The sequence below is a fragment of the Chroicocephalus ridibundus genome, chromosome 15 (genome assembly GCF_963924245.1).
Source record: "Chroicocephalus ridibundus chromosome 15, bChrRid1.1, whole genome shotgun sequence".
NCBI classification, from domain to species: Eukaryota; Metazoa; Chordata; class Aves; order Charadriiformes; family Laridae; genus Chroicocephalus; species Chroicocephalus ridibundus.
The window spans coordinates 12,116,354-12,133,974 of NC_086298.1; the positions used below are offsets into that span (position 1 = coordinate 12,116,354).

Genomic DNA, 17,621 nt, shown 5'->3' on the forward strand with positions numbered 1-17,621 from the left:
ATTGCTACCTCTGTCATATGCTGCCGAAAGCACTTACTCCCTCCTCTCTCTTAGATTTCTTCTATCCAGTAACCACTATTACTTCCTTTAATCAAAACAAAGCAATTTAGCCCACGTCCAAATTTGAATCCCTTGTCTTTTATTTTACGGCTTTTCTCCCAAACGCAGAGCAGGCAGCTTCCTGCGCTGTATGGGCAGTCCCGGGGGTTGTTTGATTTGAGGTCTTTGTGAGATGATTTTTATTTTTATTATTTTAAGGGAAGCAAACAGCTTCCTGACATGCCTGTATAGAAATAAAATGTAAAAGGCGAAGAGAGACACTGAGATGGGGAAACTGTCCTATTATCTGAAAGTTGGCCAATGTGTCACATTCACATGTCAAAAAAGCTGCTGTGGCTGAGGGGGCTGAGTGATGGTTACAGGGATGAGCCCGATGGGCTCTTTATAAACAGGCCAGTTCCGAGGGAGGTACAGCATGTGGGTTTTGCTAAGATCCCTTTTGTTTCAGATGAGCGGGCTGAGTGTCTCGTTTATAATTAACATGCTGTGTTCTGTTAATTCCTCCTTTCCCTTCTCGTGTTCCCTTTTTGAAGTATAACGCTCCAGCTTCACCTGCGGAATACATCCACCGGATCGGGAGGACGGCTCGCATTGGCTGTCACGGGAACAGCCTGCTTGTCCTGGCGCCTTCGGAGGCAGAATATGTCAGCTTGCTGGCTTCTCACAAGATTAAGTGAGTCAGAAACGCGAACAAAAGTTTCAGCTCATCCTTGCTAATTAACCTTCTATGGCACTTTCAGCGGGACTGTGTCTCGTGCAGGTTTTAATAAGAATTTATTAATTCTTGTGATCCAGGACCGGCCCCAGACTAGCAAAAGGAGAGAAGGAAAGTGTGTGAAAATCATCAACGTGACAGATTGTGAGTGAGTGTGTGTGGTGAGGGGCAGAGAGGAGACAATAGTCGGAGATCCTTTGCACTGCGTTGTTATCTCTCCGGCCCTGGGTTCAAATTGTGGCTATGTGGAGATCACAAGTCAAACAAGCCTGTCAGATGCTAACTGGCCATCTGCCTGCATAGCACCATATTGTCAGAGATTGTGCTTTCTCTTCAGGAGAGATCCGGCAGAGAAATAGCTAGGGAGCCGTGGGTCGTATCTGGCAGGTAATTGGCCGCGATGTGTTGTGTAAGTGGCTTGTGACAGGAATAGTAGAGGCTTTTGCAGGTGGTGGGTGCCCGGTATGGTCCTGGAAGGCAATAAGGGGGGGGTGGACTGTGCAGACCAAAAGTGGGGTGTGCTTCCAAGCTAGCTGAGAAGGCTTCTCTTACACCGCCTCTAGCTCGGACTTGGGAGTAGACGGTGAGGAGAGCGAGCCAGGCTGGGTAAGGAGCAGCCCAACGTGCAGTCGGCTACCTGATGGCTGACACATGATGAGAATTTACTCCGGTTCTGCTTGCACAACAGTCCTTTTGTGGATAAAAACACAACTTGCTGCTCAGCATTGCTAGTCAGGAGCGCTCCCGGGTCTCCAGCCTCCTCAGCAGTCAGCGGGATCTCTGTGCCTCCCCTTGCTCCCTGCACTGCTGCCTCCCGGTGCTTCAGAACAGCAGCCGAGTAGAGTCCCTTTCGTGTTGTACTAGTGTTGATGGAGCCCTGTAAACTCAGGCACAAATTAGTTCTCTTTTATTTCTTGTGTTTATGTCGGGTGGAGCTACTTGGAGTCGAATTTGGTTTTTGCATCCTTGAAACAAACAAATGTTGGCAGTAAATACAGGCTTATTCTAGGCTGTGAGCCATTTAGTGGTCTAACAAAGAGCCATCCATCATCCCAGGTAACTATCTATTAAGCAGACACCAGCAAGACATGGAGGGCTAAGCTGACAGGGGTTTTTTTCATGTAACAAACAGCACTGACATTTAAAGGTGAAATCCCACATAATTGTGAATTTTTAACTCCAAGTGGAAAGTTCTATTTTTCTATTTTATAATATTTTTGGAAGTGTTGGAGGAAGGAGAGGGAAATTTCCCCCTTTTTTTTTATTTTAAATGTTAATGTTCTTATCCGATTCTGTTGTTTTTTAGCAAGTTTAAGGAGCAGTATCACTCACGCTGCTAATTAGATCTGCTAAGGAGACCTGTTGTTGGGCTGGCCACTGTTCTTCAGGAGCCTGTAGAAGACTGCTGAATGAGCAGAGGGAGGTTTATGTGAATTTTTTTTTTTTTTCCTCCACTTCTCAAATGAGTAGAGCCAAACAACTCTGGGGATTGTCTTTTCTTGTTTGTTTGTTTTATGTTCTTCATGAAACGGGCTGCCCTGCAGATAAGGGACTTGCCAAAAAAGGAGTGTAATCTGCCGTCCTTGATCCCTGTCTTCAGATGGAAGAAAATGAGTGTCTAATTGGCATGGGTGGGCGATTCGGCCCGTTTGCAGTCATGTGTCCTCCGCTCTTCCTACATAGGAGCGCATGGTGTGAGAAGGGGCAACGGGATAGAAAAGAGAGCTGATGAATTACAGAGAAGATGCAGGAAGGCAGCTTGAAGCTAAAGGCAGCAAGTGCCATCAGCACAAATTGCCGTTACCCTTCATAAACAGAGCATTATGGTGATAATCCTGACAATTTAATTCAGTGTGAGGGCGAAAGACAGCATGTGTTGGACTGTCACCGATCCTCTTAAGCACGGATAATTTTTGTTTCTTTATCCTACGTCTTTGTAGCTTTTGCCTTGGACCGCACAAGTTACTGGAGTTTGCATTTTTTTATTCTTTGCTTAATTTTTAAATCTCTTGCTTTTTGTTGGGGATGAGTGTGTGTTGTGAATTTTTTTTTAATTTTTTTTTTCTTTTTAAAATGAAATTCCCGCTGGGTTTATTGAAATGTAAATACTTCATAAAATATGTATTTCTAAGAAGACAAAGCATGAGACGGGTCCCCGCAGTCTTCAGCTGGTGTAAATGCGCGGTGCCATGTTGACTGTACAGTAGATGAGGATCCGACCCAGAGTTTTTCTTAAGCCCCTCCACCCACCCCAGCATGCGTGGGAGTAAGTCCAGAAATGTTGAGCGTCGGAAGTAATGAGAGCAGACGTGGCTTTGTTCCTGGATGAAAATTCACTTCGGAATTAGGGATGACTGCCTTTGAAATTGGAAATCGCTCGCAATTAATTTTCACCGGTACCTGAAGCCTCTCCTTGGCTTCCAGTGTGGAAAGGCAGCGTTAGCCTTTGCCAAAACGATCTCACTTTGGCTCTGCTGAGATCAGTAATTCCCGTTGGGGCTCAAGGAAGCTGCACACCTCTCTGCAACTTACTTTTCAGTCTTTATTTGGCTTGAAGTTGTGGTTTTTCTACCAAACTGTAAATGTGTGTGTGTGTGCACACGCACGCTCATGTTTTCTGTACACTTCCTCTTTCTTTTTTGTTTTTTTCTTTTTTTTTAATGTTAGATTCGAAAATGTTCTGTCTCAGCTCTAAGCGTAACTAACAGATTTTCCTTCAAAGAGAGGAGGCAAGAAGCAGAAGAAAGTCAGTGAGGTTCACTTTTTTTTTTTCCTCCTTATGTCTCTTTTAGTGCCTTCAACTGCAATCTAGCAGCACCTGCCTCGACAGCTATCAGATAATTTCTTTATCTCCTAACGGCGGCCTAACTAATTTATAAAGGAAAACGCATCAGCGTGAAGGCACGAGTCATTTCTCTCCCTTCTCCCCGCTTGTGCTTGCCCCCCCTCCCCTGCTCCCCTCACACGATGCTCCCCGCTGGGAACCAGGTTCATGTATCTGTTCGGCTGCGGGCTGGCGGCGCGCCAGGCGGGAGGAGGATGGGAGAGGGGGTGACATCTCAGACAAATCAATGTCAAAGGTTTGACGTTTTCATTCATAGCAGTGTCAAAGCAACCTTTGGCGGGGGGGAGATGGGGTGGTATACTTTTCTCTCGCTTAAGTGGTTGCCATTTATGTTTTAATTTACTGTTAGACTTTTCAAAAACAAACAGAGGAACCCTCAGTTGTCTTTTTATGCTCCGTTTCCCTTTCTCCCCCGTCACTCCCCCGCCTGTCTCTCTCTGCGTCCTCTGTGGAGGAATCCGCTACAGCGGGAGTCCCAGCTGCACAGCGATGGGGTTGTCTCCCATATAGGACATCGTATGGCCACGCTGGCCTGTACCTTCCCAGCTGGATGGCTGTTTCTCTGGACCGTCTCTTTTCCTTTCCTTATGTTGCGGTGGTGAGCTGGCCGAGGTTGAAAAGGCAGGTTGCAAAAGTGAAGGTATTTCTTGCTTTAACTGGGAAGGACTGGGGAAGGGGCGAGGATCACGGTATCCTGTTACACGGTATGGCAAAGACTCATCTGTTCCTCCAGCCAGGCATTTGCATTTAGAGGTCTTTGAGTGAAGAGAAAAGGAGTGTCCTTATTATAATTTCTTTCTACACTAAAAGAATATCAGCAGCGCTTCCTTCGGAAACCGCATACCTCTTTCTGACCATCTGAGATTCAGGAGTCTGAGAGCTGTTGGACCGCCTAGATTTCTCTCTGCCTTAGACTGGTATAACCCCAAATGAACTCCTTGGCTTCCATGCAGTATTTATGATTTATTCTGGTATAAAAAGGAAAATAATCTCTTTTTTAGAGATGACCTTTGCCCATTGCTGAAAATTTGGGCCCACAAACTTCAGCTTTTATCGTCTGAGTAATTCCCTTGGACATGGGACCCAGTTTGGATGCAGCTGTAATATTAATGGCCTGGAGCTGCCCAGCTGTTCCTGTATTGTGTCACCTGGCGTGCATGTGCCCTGCAAGACAGTGTTAAAGAGGAGGGAGAATTTGTAGCCTTCTGTAAATGCACCTCTAAGTAGGACCGCTCGCTTTAAAATGAAGCAGGTTGGTAAGCGTTTCCAGGATCTGGGCCCAGCAGTGTCTCGCAAGCAGGACAGGAGAATAAATCATCTGGTTGAATCTACAGGAGGAACGTGAGTTGACAGAATGAAAATAAATGCCCAGTGTGAAGCCTGGCTAGGACAGCTGACTGAGTCTCCTGTATTTAAAAAAAAAATAAAATGCTATGGGGTCCCTAACGGGCCGGGCTTTGGCGTTACACTTCAAATGAGAGGGAAGGTGAGTTCTCAGAATGGGGAAGGGAATCAAGCCGTGTATTTGGTGACAGAGGTGGCTTTTGAAGCTATAAATGAATTGAAGGGTGAGTGTATCCGTCAGGAAGCATCTCTCTGAGCTTTGACCCAAGAAACTTAGCAAGAAGTTGGAATGATGTAAGATCTTGTGGGAAAGGGCAGCGATGTGTCCAGAGGGAAGGAAGCTGCGGGAGAGTTCGCTTGATAGGAAAAGTTCCTTGGGATCCTGTTGTTACCCTCTGAAGCCGAGTCACTGTGAGAGGAAGGAGCTGTGTCTTTACACAGCTTTAGTTTTAGCTCTTTAGTTTGGGGAGCATAGTTGGGTGGAAAAAATGTGTATAAACGTCAAGGCAATTAGTTCCTTTGAACGAGGGTTGAGCAAGGTCTCTGATTCCAGAGTTAAATTGTGTTAAATTGTGGTGAGAGACAAGGTGTAGAAGCAGCAAAAGAAGAGCACATCTTTCCAGCCTGCGTGTGTGTGTCTCAGTCAGCCTCTTGCTCACACTTGCACAAGCAAAGGAAGGCAGACGCCTTCTGCTCCCTGCCCGTGGCACCTAACGTACAATAAAATGTTTGGCACCCTGTGGGTTCAAAGGGGAGGTTACAGATGCTGTTGTTTGTAGTTAAGCTCTACAAGAAGCATTAATGTTACGAGCTGCATCAACTCTGTTTTGAGTCTCTTTTGCTGGAAAACGTAATGAAATGCTTCCCAGCTGTCTTGGTGCTTTTCAATGCAAGGAAAGAAAAATTATGAAAACAACAGAAATATAATTAAAAGCCTAACATTTTTCTTTAATCAGGTACTCTGGTTGAGAACCGAGGAGACTTTCAGTGAAATGAAAGCCGACCCTCAGTTATTTTGATGCAGTGTTAGAGTTGGAGCGTGTGGTGGTGACTTGTAACGGCGACAAGATTGTGGGTAAAACTGTGTCTCTACCAGTGAAAGCAGCAGTTCAGCTGGGGTTGAGATTTTACCGTAGTTACACTTCTGGGGTTGCTGAGTGAGTGTCTGGGATAAGGCCTCATGTATTTCAGGGATAAATTTTTAAGTTGAATGTGTAAATCTCAATCTTTTTGCTATCTGTTATCAGCCTGAGGCTTGTTACACTCTATATTTGAAAAGTAGGAAAAATGAGTAATTTTTTGTCTTTGTTGCTTCAGTGTTTCAGAGATAAAGATGGAGAAGGTGTTATCCAGCCTGATGAAAGATGATCGCTTCAAATTGCACAGACCAAGAAGCAAGGTGAGTTATTCTGCTGATGTGGAATTGCTCCAATTTTCATTTACCAGCTAAACATCGTAAGTATTCCTCCCTTAGCTTCTGTCTTTACAATACGAGGGTTGGTATATACCTGATGTCAGGCAGTGCAAGTAATTATAGAACTGCCTTATATCACAATTGTCCAATCTTTAAACTCTTGTCCCCAAAAAGCAGTCACTTCTAAATCTTCAGCAAATATTTTTGTAACAGACAGTAAAGGTTTCTGGCTTCAAAAACTTTGTGTTTTTTCCCCCAACAATGTTTCTGTTCTCCTTGGCTTTTCTGCACTAAATACTGCTGGTGATCACAAACGACACAAAACTTCTCTGAAGAAATAAGGAAAATGTATTTGGTGATGTGTTACTTAGGGCTTTTTTTTTTTTATCATCTGTATTTATTTGGAGCCCAAACCAAAGCTCACTGGGTTGACAGGCACCTTTTCATTGACTCTGGCAAGCTTCGGATCTGCCTTCAAGTTGCTAATTCACAGAATTCAGTCATTTCCAATTGATGTCTCGAGTGTTTCTGCATTCTGGTGAATTAAATCCTCCAAGAAAGCTCATTTTGAATGGAAGTCAAGAATGCGTCAAGCGTGATGCAGCATGCTTTTTTTTTTCCTCTCTTGTTGCTGTTTTGCCTGCTCGTTCTTTCTGTTATACATGTATGAGCCTTCTCGCTTCCTGTGAATGACTGCTACGAACTGTGGTGTTCTTGGTAAACATGCTTTTGAAAGATGTTCAGTTTTCCTACGTGCCCTATATTTCACAGGAAGCCAGATCTGTGGCTCATCTGAGATACAGCTCTATTTAAAGCTCTTTCCCACCGCTGCACGGTTTTTCACTGCAATCAGCCTGTAATGCCTCTATTTTAAATGTCTGGAGCGTGCCTAGGATACGACCTCTTAACTTGTTCAGCAAAAATGTGTAACTTTAGTTGCGCTTTGTTAATGCAGAATTTATTTTAAATAGTTCTTCTGTGTATAAATACTTTCCTTTTCTCCCGAATGTGCTTACAGGCAGGTAACTTCGGGTTTCCTTTGGAGAGTTTTTCAACAATTACATTTATGCAGAAATTGCACTTTGCATTGGTTGCCGATGTGGGATTGAATGTTATCTATTCTGGGCTTGAGGACAAATGTTACTTCATGGAAAGTGGGCAAAAAAGAGAGCATGTTTTTTCTACGAAATTATGATTGGACTTTTGAAAAGTGGGAGGAGAAAATGCCTGCTGAATGTTGTTGACTGTCAGAGCCCAGTACTTGCAGAGGTTCAAAATCGTTGATACATTTTGAAAATTCTCGCCTAAACATCTCCGTGCCTTTGTATCCTTGCCTTTGGAACAGCAACAGAAAGCTAACAGGCCTGTTTGCTGCCAGAACTGATCAAATTGGTATTTCTACTGTGCTTTCAAATTGTAAAACACTCTACGCATTTAAGCACAGAATATTCTAAATGCTCCTCCTTTGTCTTTGTCCCTTTCCTTCCAAAAAATAAAAACTCCAACCGTATTTGAAGGTAGCTGTTCCTCTGTTTTCCGCTCAGCAGCGCTGCCCGAACGTGCCAGGCGCTGTACGTGAGTACGTGTACAGAAAGAGCTGGTCCCTTTCTCTTGCAGTCAAAGGTGGGATTGAATTCCTCTCTTCCCTCTCTTCCCTCTGCCATCAAAGTGAACGGGATTTTGCTGTTGACTTCACTGGGGCTGAGATATATCTACTCTGGCCGTAGGATGGTCTGAATCTGCTGCAGGGACTTATAAATACAGAATAACCTATTTTTGCATGACTCGGAATCTGAAAGGACTGGGACTGAGAAATAGAGTTTCTCTTCATGGAAAAAATTCTATACCATTTAATGGGGATGGAATAGTCCTGTCAGTATCAAATAGGCTTCTTCAGGAATTGAAAAATACCTTAAATGCAATCAAGGATTCATTCTGTTTGTTAGCTTTGTATTTTATTGCCGTCAGAGGCTCTAGAAGTGGTCTGCACTGAGTTCTCAGAAGCTGCAGGGGCATGTTTCCAACTTTTGAGGAGGGTTAATCTCTGTTAAATTCTTTAAGTTGGCCGTAAAGATGGTACAATAAGCTGGGAATGCTGTGGGACGTTGCAGAGGACAGAGAGTGCTTGAGGACTTGTTATGAGGGGCTGAACCTGGTCCGTTTGTGATGTTGCCATTCGAGAGAGCGTGAGCTTTGCTTACCAGCTCTGCATGCATTGAGGCACGTATATATTACAGTCGTGCACACAGCAACCTCATTATAAAGCTCTTCGGTTCTCAATGCCTCAACTGAAGTCCATTATAAGTACCACGTTGGAACATGTATTTTTTGGGCTTCTGTGTGCAGCCAGGGAGCAAGCTGAAGAGCCTGTAAAATGTATATTTTATATTTAGGTGTATAAAATATATATGTGGCTATGTCTGGGTGTGTGAATGTTCACCTGCCTACAAAGAGAATAAATTTGATCTTTCAACTTTTATGGAGGGGGGCAGGGGGACTTGGTGAGTTCTAGAGAAGGTGTGTGGAGGTTAGTAAAAAGTTGTTATTAAAACAAAATCCTTCATTTTGTTTTGAAGTATAATGGAAGCAGGACATGTTACAGCCTGGGTTTTTGGTGTCTTTTTTTTTTTCCTTCCTTTTTTTTTTTGGTACTGTTTTAAGAAAGAACTTTTGTGCCTCAGTCTAGTTTTATTGTGTTTCAATCCCTTCTCCCATTAACATATTCTCTTAATGAAATCAGAGGCTTTCAGGGCTTATCCCATCCTCTCAAACCTAAAAGCTGCAGTCTTTATAATCAAAAGTTTCTTTCTTCTGAACATCTTTTCCGGGTGTAGTTGGTGGTTGGAGGAGTCCCCCTGATGTCTTGAAACCGGTTAAATAACACTGTAACTAGGGCCATTTCTTCTTTTAGCCTATAGATGTTGTTCCTGATCACGGTCGTTATGCTCGTGGTTAGGGATCTGCCAGAGCAGGCTCTAACTCTAAGCAAACACAAGGTAGAAAAAGTTCCCCTGTCCCACTATTTCTCCATAATGGCAATAATGCTTCTTACTTAACACGTGTAACACATTCATCCAGGTGGAGAGTAGATCAGGCAAACCTCTGGGGTAGGCTTTTATCTTTTGGGTCTTGGAAAAATGTGTAAGGTCTCAAATTAATTGTCCTGTTCATCCGAACCGGGATACGAGCAAGATTAAAGCTTGCTTGTGTGACTAGTGCGTACAGGATGGCTTCCAATGCGCTTCCAGTGGCACTGCTTTATTTGATCTGTCCAGGCACTCGCATGATGTGCAGGTTTTATTTTCACAGTTTGGCTCTGAGTCAGTTTTAAATTTAGATTTCTTTAATTATTTGTTATTTATTTTTTTTTTTTAAGATGAACCTCTCTGGAAGGCAGGAATCAAACACAGATATTTTTTTTTTCATGCCCATTAGGGGGCAATTTTAAAATGAGATCTGTCTCAAGGGGCTGAAGCGGATAAAAGACAAGGTGGAGGTGGGAGGAGGGGAGAAGCTGTTTTCCGAGTACATTATATTTCCTGCCATTTGCTTTTTTTCATTTATTTCTCTTGGACTGACCTCACACTTTGGAAATTATGCACCTAGTTTTTTATCCCTCATTTTTGTCTTACTTTTTTTTTTTTTTTTCCCCCAGCACCAGGAAGAAGAGATGCCTCATTTTGAAACCTAAAGGGGGGAATAAGAAAAGTCCTTTGTAATATATTGCCATATTATCACTAAATCCCCTGACAGTTGTGACACAGAAGCAAGTCACCTGTCACTTAAGCTTGAGGTCTCTTTAATTTTCTCCTGGAATTCGCACCAGGCTGTCTTTAATTTGAGGCCTTTATTGGAATTCTGAAACCTTTCTGCCTCCCCGGTGCTCAGATCTATTCTGAGTGCTGTTACAGAATGTATACAATAACCAACAGAGGGATTCAGAGGGGGCTGAAGCACTGTTTATTTAACACTCTGGAGGGATTTTCGTGCTTATTCGGTCCTGGCTACCCGGCTTTCAATATCGCTTTGACAACCGTTATGCCCTTCTCATTAATTTTAAACAGTTAAAACACAGGAAAAAGAGAAAAAGTTTTCATTATTAAAGTGCTTTACTTTTTAATAACAGAGGATTCTGTCCGCCAGGGGAAAGGGCAAACCTCACTAATTTCACATTCATATTAAAAAACGCTGGGAAGGTGACACTTTGTGCTGCCAGGAGGCTTAACAAAAGAAAAGTGATGGGGGCGAGGAGGAGCAGGCGGGGGGAGAAAGTTTTATGTTTCACGTCAATGGAAACTTGTTAGTCCCAGCGACGAGTGTCCACTTCGGGGAGGCAGCTCCACTTGTAGTGTGTTAAACCTTTACAGAGGCCCCTCGACTGGAGACTGTCTCAGCTGATCAATAGGTGCACGTTAAGTCAAACGAAAAGGCGGCTGTGAAACGGGCTGTGCTGTCTTTCTTGAGTGGATTGGGAGACAGATAGCAGAGAGCAGAAATCTGGGAGACTCTTCACCTAGCCTTAAAATACCCACCGTTGTCTTTGCTGGAGATGCAGATGGACAGTGATTCCAGGTGGTGAGCGAGCAGGAGCTCTAGTCCCTGTATCTGCTTTGCTGAAGAATAACCCAATGGCTGGAAGCTGTGGGATCCTGAGTTCAAAAGAGGGCACTGTGCAGGAAATTTAGACTGCGTTTGGGGTCCGTCTCTGGGCAGATTTGCTGTTAGGCTGTGGAATGGCAGATCAACAGCACATTTTGTGTAGGGTGCCAGCAGCATTGCCTGGCTTCCACCATGGCTGGGGTTCGCGGTGTCAGTGCAATACCGTTCCCCTGGACTGGCAGCAGCGCAGAGGTGATGCTCGTAGCTGCGAGGGAAGGAGGCTCCTACGGCATTAGCATGCAAATCTACCAGGGAGGAACAACAGGATTGTGGCCTTGGCTCAGGCCTAGTACAGAGTCCTGGGAGCTGGATGTTTGTTTTCAGTCAGCCCTGGTCCGATAAGGGGGTTGATCAGTATCAAGTTACTGCCTTGGATCTGGCACTTTTAGGCTTGGATGCTGGTTCCTGTCCGAGTAGCTTTTGAGAACAGTGGTCCTTTCTTGGGAGAGGTTCACATCCATGGATTCTTGGCTTTGCGCTTTGCTGTCAACTTTCCATCAAAAATTCTCTTGTTTTCTGGTCCACATTTCCTTTCTCTGCCTGGGTACTTCAGAGAGAGAGAGACAGCCTCTTTTCTCCTCCCAGTTACAGCTTGCTCCCAGGAGCGTTTGCTTTACATTTCCTTAACTGCATCCTGAGAAAGCTTGAGCACATGCAAAATTGCCCTTTTGGTCTAAGAAAGTTTCTTCTGCCATGTCTTTGATGGAAGGGACTTGTGTTATTCTGGAGGAACCGCGTGGTGGCAGTTACAGTTAAGTACGACTTGTTGACAGCGGGAGAACTTCATGTAGGCATCAATAGTGAGAAGTTCATTTAGTTGGCTTTGTTCACAGGTGCTGAATTTGCTCCATTCTCTGGAGCTTGGGGATGAATGTAGCTCTCCTGCCCCACACGTGCCTAGAACAGACCAGGTGTTTTGGTGACCTGCACAAGGGAACTTGCAACATCAGTCTAAAACTGTTCGTGTAGAGAGTCTGGGGGGAGTTATCCCAAATAACTCCAGTAGAAATAAGCAGGGGTATCTGAGCTGTTGAATCTGGGGAAAGAGGAAAAAAAAGCGGGGGGGGTGGGGGGGGAAGATACATGATAGATGTTAGAAAACACAAAATTAAAACTGATTTGCTCTCCTCACCACACAGCGCTCACCGGCTGCTTTGACTTTAACATCTTTATCTATATTTTTTTTTTCTCTAGTAATATTGAGAGGATTACCTTTGTTGGCCCCTGGGTGGTTACTGTGTGATTTTACTGTTATTAAATCTATTGTAAACTGCTTCATTATTCCTGACTCAAATTCTCTCTTTCCTCTAATCCTCCCACCGCCCTTGCAGAAATCCTGTGGCACAGACCCTCAGGAAGTCCGGGAGCGGGCCACGATCTTGCAGACGAAATTTGAAAATTACGTTCACTCCAATGAGGGGACTGTCCGGTGGGCAAAGAAAGGTCAGTGTGTTTCTTTTCAGTTTATTCCAGAAGGACTCACAGAAGCTGCCAAGGTTTTCTTCTGGCGGAGAGCTTCAGGAAAAGGCCTGGAAGAAACATTTTGGGGCCATTGGGCTCTGTAGGGGGTTGAGGTGGGCCCAGAAGGCTTTGTGATGATATTAAATGTTAATTTCTTGCATTCCCATATTACGTGCAAATGAGGTTTAATCTTGGCTTTTGATAGGATTTACATCCAAGGGCTCTGACCGAATCGCATGAGCGAATAGCTGATGTGTGTTCTGCTGGGAAGGTCATGGGTGACCTGCCTACCCGCATCCTGGTGCAATACCCGTTAGATGCTTTCAGTTTACACCAGGGATGAGGGGTGTACCAGGATGGGATGCCTTGGGAGCAGCTCTTAACAGGCAAGGATCTTAGACTGGAGGTTGTTGCTTGGGATGGGAGAAAAATGAGAGAGAGGGCAACTACTCAAAAAGGCAGGAATAAGAAAAACTGGGATGGATTTAATAATAAGTGTAGCTAGGTGCAAATCTGGGATTTGGTCTCCCATCTTTGCCAAGCAGGATGCGCAGCAGTTGTCCCTGAGCAGTACAAGAAGCTCTTTGCTTCTGCTTCTCAGTCTGGAAAATCCAAAGGAAGGTGGATTTGGAGGAAAGTTTAAGAACTTGCCAGGGATGAAAAACACTAAACAGTCTCCTGAGAGGAGCCAGAAAGGTGGTGCAACGTAGGCATCACTCTTCTGCCTACAGTTCTGATGTCCAATAAGGCTGATCTGGGTGCACCTGAAAACTGAATGGCTGTTGTAAGGGCAATGTGGGAAGTCAGGCTCCACAGGTCCTTGACAATTACTTGGAATTTGGTTATTAAATATTGAGACGAGTCCACAAAATGCAAGCTCTTTATGCAAGAGACTAAATCACTCTTGCTTACAATATATAGGACTAGAGCCTTTCCCCTTTTTTTTGTCTCCTCTTCCCACATATCTCCCTTCCGGATCGTTTTCTTTTTCACCTCATTTGTCAGTTTGCTCCGAGTCAAATCCTGCTGTCTAAGCTTGCGTAGAAGTCCTGCTGATTTCAGTTCTGCAATGTTTCCAGTTAGGTTTGGATGAGAGGGGTCTTGAGATGAGTTTTAATGACCTATGTCATTTCTGTTTACCATTATATATACACCTGCCGTCCTAAACTACGTAAATCACATACTGAGGGGCCCAAAACCAAATGGGGAAATTTGCCTTTGAGCTGTACAATGTCATCACAGAAACTGGGTAAGGGGAGGCTGTTCTCAAGATAGAAGTTAAGTTCAGCATTAAAATTGTTTGGAATCATGAGAAGTGATTGTTCAAGAGGTCAGAGGTGCTGTTTTTTTCTGAATGGGTGTGTACCGTGTACTAACGTGTTAGTTGATGACATAGCGGAACGACTAGAGCTCGTACTATAACTGCCTGCTTACCCCAGATTACTCTGCGTGCGTTTAATGACGCATGGCCATACTGATGGGCGAGGTATTTGAAATCCTACTGTTTCACTCTTTGCTCTGCTCCCCACCACTGCATGTCACTGTACCGATTCTCGCGCACACCCCTGACAGTTGCAGTGCTGATTTTTTTTCCTCGGGGTTTCAAAATGCCTTTCCTCTATAGTGGGGTGTTAGAGGCTCGCTACACACGCAGCTTGCTTGCGCCCATTTTCAGGTGTGTTGTGCTGCTTGACTGGTGTAATTACTTTTATAGCTGCACTTTTAAGTCCACAATCTCAAAGCATGTGACTAATTGATCAAATCCTTGATTCTGCATGGATGAGCTTCTTGTTGCTCCCCTGGGATTCCTTATACCCCATGTGAACTTCTAACCTAAAATGACTGTGACAGGGAGAACAACTGAATGGCTCTGGTCACACTTAGAAAACCTCTGTGGTCTCTCTCTACAGCGTATGTCACTGCGCGCACACATACACACCACACACACTTGTTGCTGCCCTCAGCACTAATAACTTCTTTATCCACAGACAAGGAGGACAGAAAATGCTGAAATGTTGTGCATCCCATTTATCTTGTACAGGAGCACTCCACCTCTTTCTCCTACTCCACTATCTACATATGCAAATGTTCCACTGATGAGTGGCTTCCATAAGCCCCCTCTTCCTCCCCTCTGCGCCAGGCATCATGAATAATTAACACGGCAGCTGGCTTTTGCTTTCATGGCAGACAATCAATTGGAAACTGTGCCAGAGATGCATTTGTTTCTCTCTCTTTTTCTCTTTTTCCCCATTTTCTGACCTAGTCAATGTTAATAAGCAGTGTTTTGACTGCAGCCCGCTTTCAAAAGGCGAGTGGCTCCCTGCCCACTCACCCCTTCTGCCTCTCGGTCCCATGTTTTCCAAACTCAAATCAAATGGGTCAGTGAAGGTGCTGCCCTTCAAACTTGATTGACTGATCAGCGGTGAGCTGGCTGGGAGGAGGGGTACGGCTGGGCCCTGCTACCTGAAGGACAGATCCTCATGAAGTGTGGAGCCCCTTCTGGGAAATGGAGGACTCTCATCCAATGGGTTGTGTGGTGATAGGTACTCCCTTTTGGAGCTGTGAGGACAGGTAGAGCTCAGGAGACTCTGATCCTTCATGCCACTCGGGTACAGAGAGGGGAAGGAAGCAAACTGCTTTTCTCTGTGTTTCACCATTTTATCATAGAATCATGGAATGGTTCAGGTTGGAAGGGACCTTAAAGATCTCATCCAGTGCCACCCCCTGCCCTGGGCAGGGACACCTCCCACCAGCCCAGGTTGCTCCAAGTCCCGTCCAACCTGGCCTTGAACCCCTCCAGGGATGGGGCAGCCCCAGCTTCTCTGGGCACCCTGGGCCAGGGGCTCACCACCCTCACAGCAAAGAATTTCTTCCTAATATATAATCTGAATCTACTCCCTTTTATAATTGAGCGTTTTGCCTCATCCTTTCTGTCCTCAGCACCCACCCGTGTGTTGAGAGGGACAGCAGAGTTACAGGAGCCCACTGCTGTGGCGTGATGCTTGGATCCATGGTGGTTTTGGTGCGTTCTTCCTTCCCGTTCCCACATGCTCTATACGCTGGCAAAATGCCTCCACCGGTTTATCCTGCCGTGTGGCTGAGGTTGCGCTCAGGGGCAAGCGCCGGGAACTGTCTGCCAGCTGAGAGCATGGTGAACAGGTTATGGCACCTGTCTCACTTTCACACCTCGTTGCCCTCTTATCCCCTGTTTAAAAAACCTGCAAACCAACCTATCTAACCTCTGTCATATGTAGCTCTATTCTTTTTTTCACCCTTGACTTCCCACACTTACACTTGCTATAGAAAAGTGGGGATGCGCAGGTGCAAAGGCCCCATCTAAATCCCCTCTCTTACGCAAGCGTGAGGCTGAATTCGCCCCCCAGGCCAGTAAGTGTTGCCTTAGACTCATGTTGGTGTGGCAAAAACTGTAACAGCTCGGGCAGTTTACTCCTGTGGCGTTAAGATGAGGTGCCCTTTGTGTGAATTACGGCCTGACCAACACTGTTACCAGTCTCCTTGTGTTTTTGTAAAGCTCCATCTCTTTGATCACAAAATTATAAAAGAATTTGAACTTAAAAGAAAAAAAAAGCTTTTAATATTTCGCCACCATAATTGCACATAAAAGCTGGAAAACAAGACCCTGGCAACGCTGACGGGTCTAAAGACCTGATAGTAAAGATTTTAAAAAAATTAATCTCACCCACAAAGGTCTTAATTTAAGTCTCATGGGTGCTGTAACGAACATTGGCAGCTCTGAGCTCCTCGGAGGTAAGACAGTTTCATGAGCGGAGGTTTCGACCCGCTGGTGCAGCAGGGCTGTTAGTTCAGCTTTGGGTTAGAATCTTACAGCTCTCCCTGGTTTTGCACGCTCTGAGTCAAGACTGGATCTGGTGGTTGTCTGTCAGGACTTTGGGAAGAGGGAGGCCTTTGACACTTTGATTCTCTAACTCTGATCTGGGGAGTTGGTACCAGCAGCCTTTCCTATCTGAAGAACTGTGGAAGGTGAGCTCAGCCTTCATAATAACAGATCTTTAGTATCAGCCATTTCAAACCTTGTGGGAAAGACAGCTATATTAGCTCCAACGGGACCAAATTCTTAGCGGGAGCAAGTGCGTATTGTTCCTTTTGAAGAGTTACACCTTCTCATAGCAGGTGAATTTGACTGATAACTTTATGGAAAAAAAAAAAGCAGCAGAATAGGGTTTTTGAGAGCATTTGAGGTGGTTTATAAGCCCTCAGAGGGTTGGCCTTCAGATGAGACACCGAGATGGGGTATTTGGAATTTAGCATTCTCTTTTTGGGAAAACACAGGTCTCTTGATGCTGAGATGCTTCTAAAAGAGTAGCGTCGTGAAATTGGGAAGAAGGTGCAAAAAACTCAATCTTTTCTTCTCATCGATTGGGAAAAGGAGTTCGCTTTACTCAGTAAACAGAGCTTTGATGGATTCCCTGGGTCCTTCCAGGAGCTGATCTGCTAAAATGACATTTTTATTACTGTTCATAAACTCCAATCTCCGGCTGCTGCCAAGAGATTAGACATAAGCTGTGGGCAAACTTGCTGGTCCGGTGGCTCAACAGGCAAGGGCAGGAGAGGTTAGAGTTTAGAGCTTGCTGCTGTCGGGGGCTGAGGGGGAGAGAAGGATGTAGGTGGTGGTTGGAGTCAGGGCTGGGGAGGCCCAGGAGGTTTAGCAAGCAGAGGAGCAGCAGGGGACTGAAGGGAGGCGTTTTCTGAGCTGTGGAGTTTCCTTACTAAAAGTCCCTCTATTCCCCATAGCAGCGAGGACAGCCTGGGTGTAGTTAACGTTCTGGGTACGTGGAGGAACAGTGGTAGTGTTCGTATTAGTGGATGATTGTCTTTAGAGCAATGATCCCTGAGGGAAGGGCATTACAGGAATATAAAGATGTGAAGGGAAATTTGCACGCAATTCTATTATTTTTCCCTTTTGAGAAAGTGAGCTCTCTTCTCAGTGTGATGATGAGTCAGGAAATCCATCTGGCTCTTGGATATTTATAAGGGACTAGCGAGTAACTGGTGAAAAAAAATGCATGGACTACTGGGACTGTAATATCAGAGGAGTCTTCCTATGCCACCTCCATGCTTCTCTTTCCCTCTCTTCGTCCCTG

General features: G+C 44.9%; 1 protein-coding gene across 2 annotated transcripts in view; it reads left to right on the plus strand.

Moving 5' to 3' along the window:
* DDX31 (DEAD-box helicase 31) overlaps positions 1-17,621 on the plus strand; it is a 50,093-nt gene that overhangs the window by 20,955 nt on the left and 11,517 nt on the right. For both annotated transcript variants that reach the window (XM_063353184.1, XM_063353183.1), the window contains exons 16-18: positions 594-733; positions 6,282-6,363; positions 12,369-12,480. In XM_063353184.1, coding sequence (XP_063209254.1) covers positions 594-733; positions 6,282-6,363; positions 12,369-12,480 — 334 coding nt within the window. The remainder of the gene's footprint in view (positions 1-593; positions 734-6,281; positions 6,364-12,368; positions 12,481-17,621) is intronic.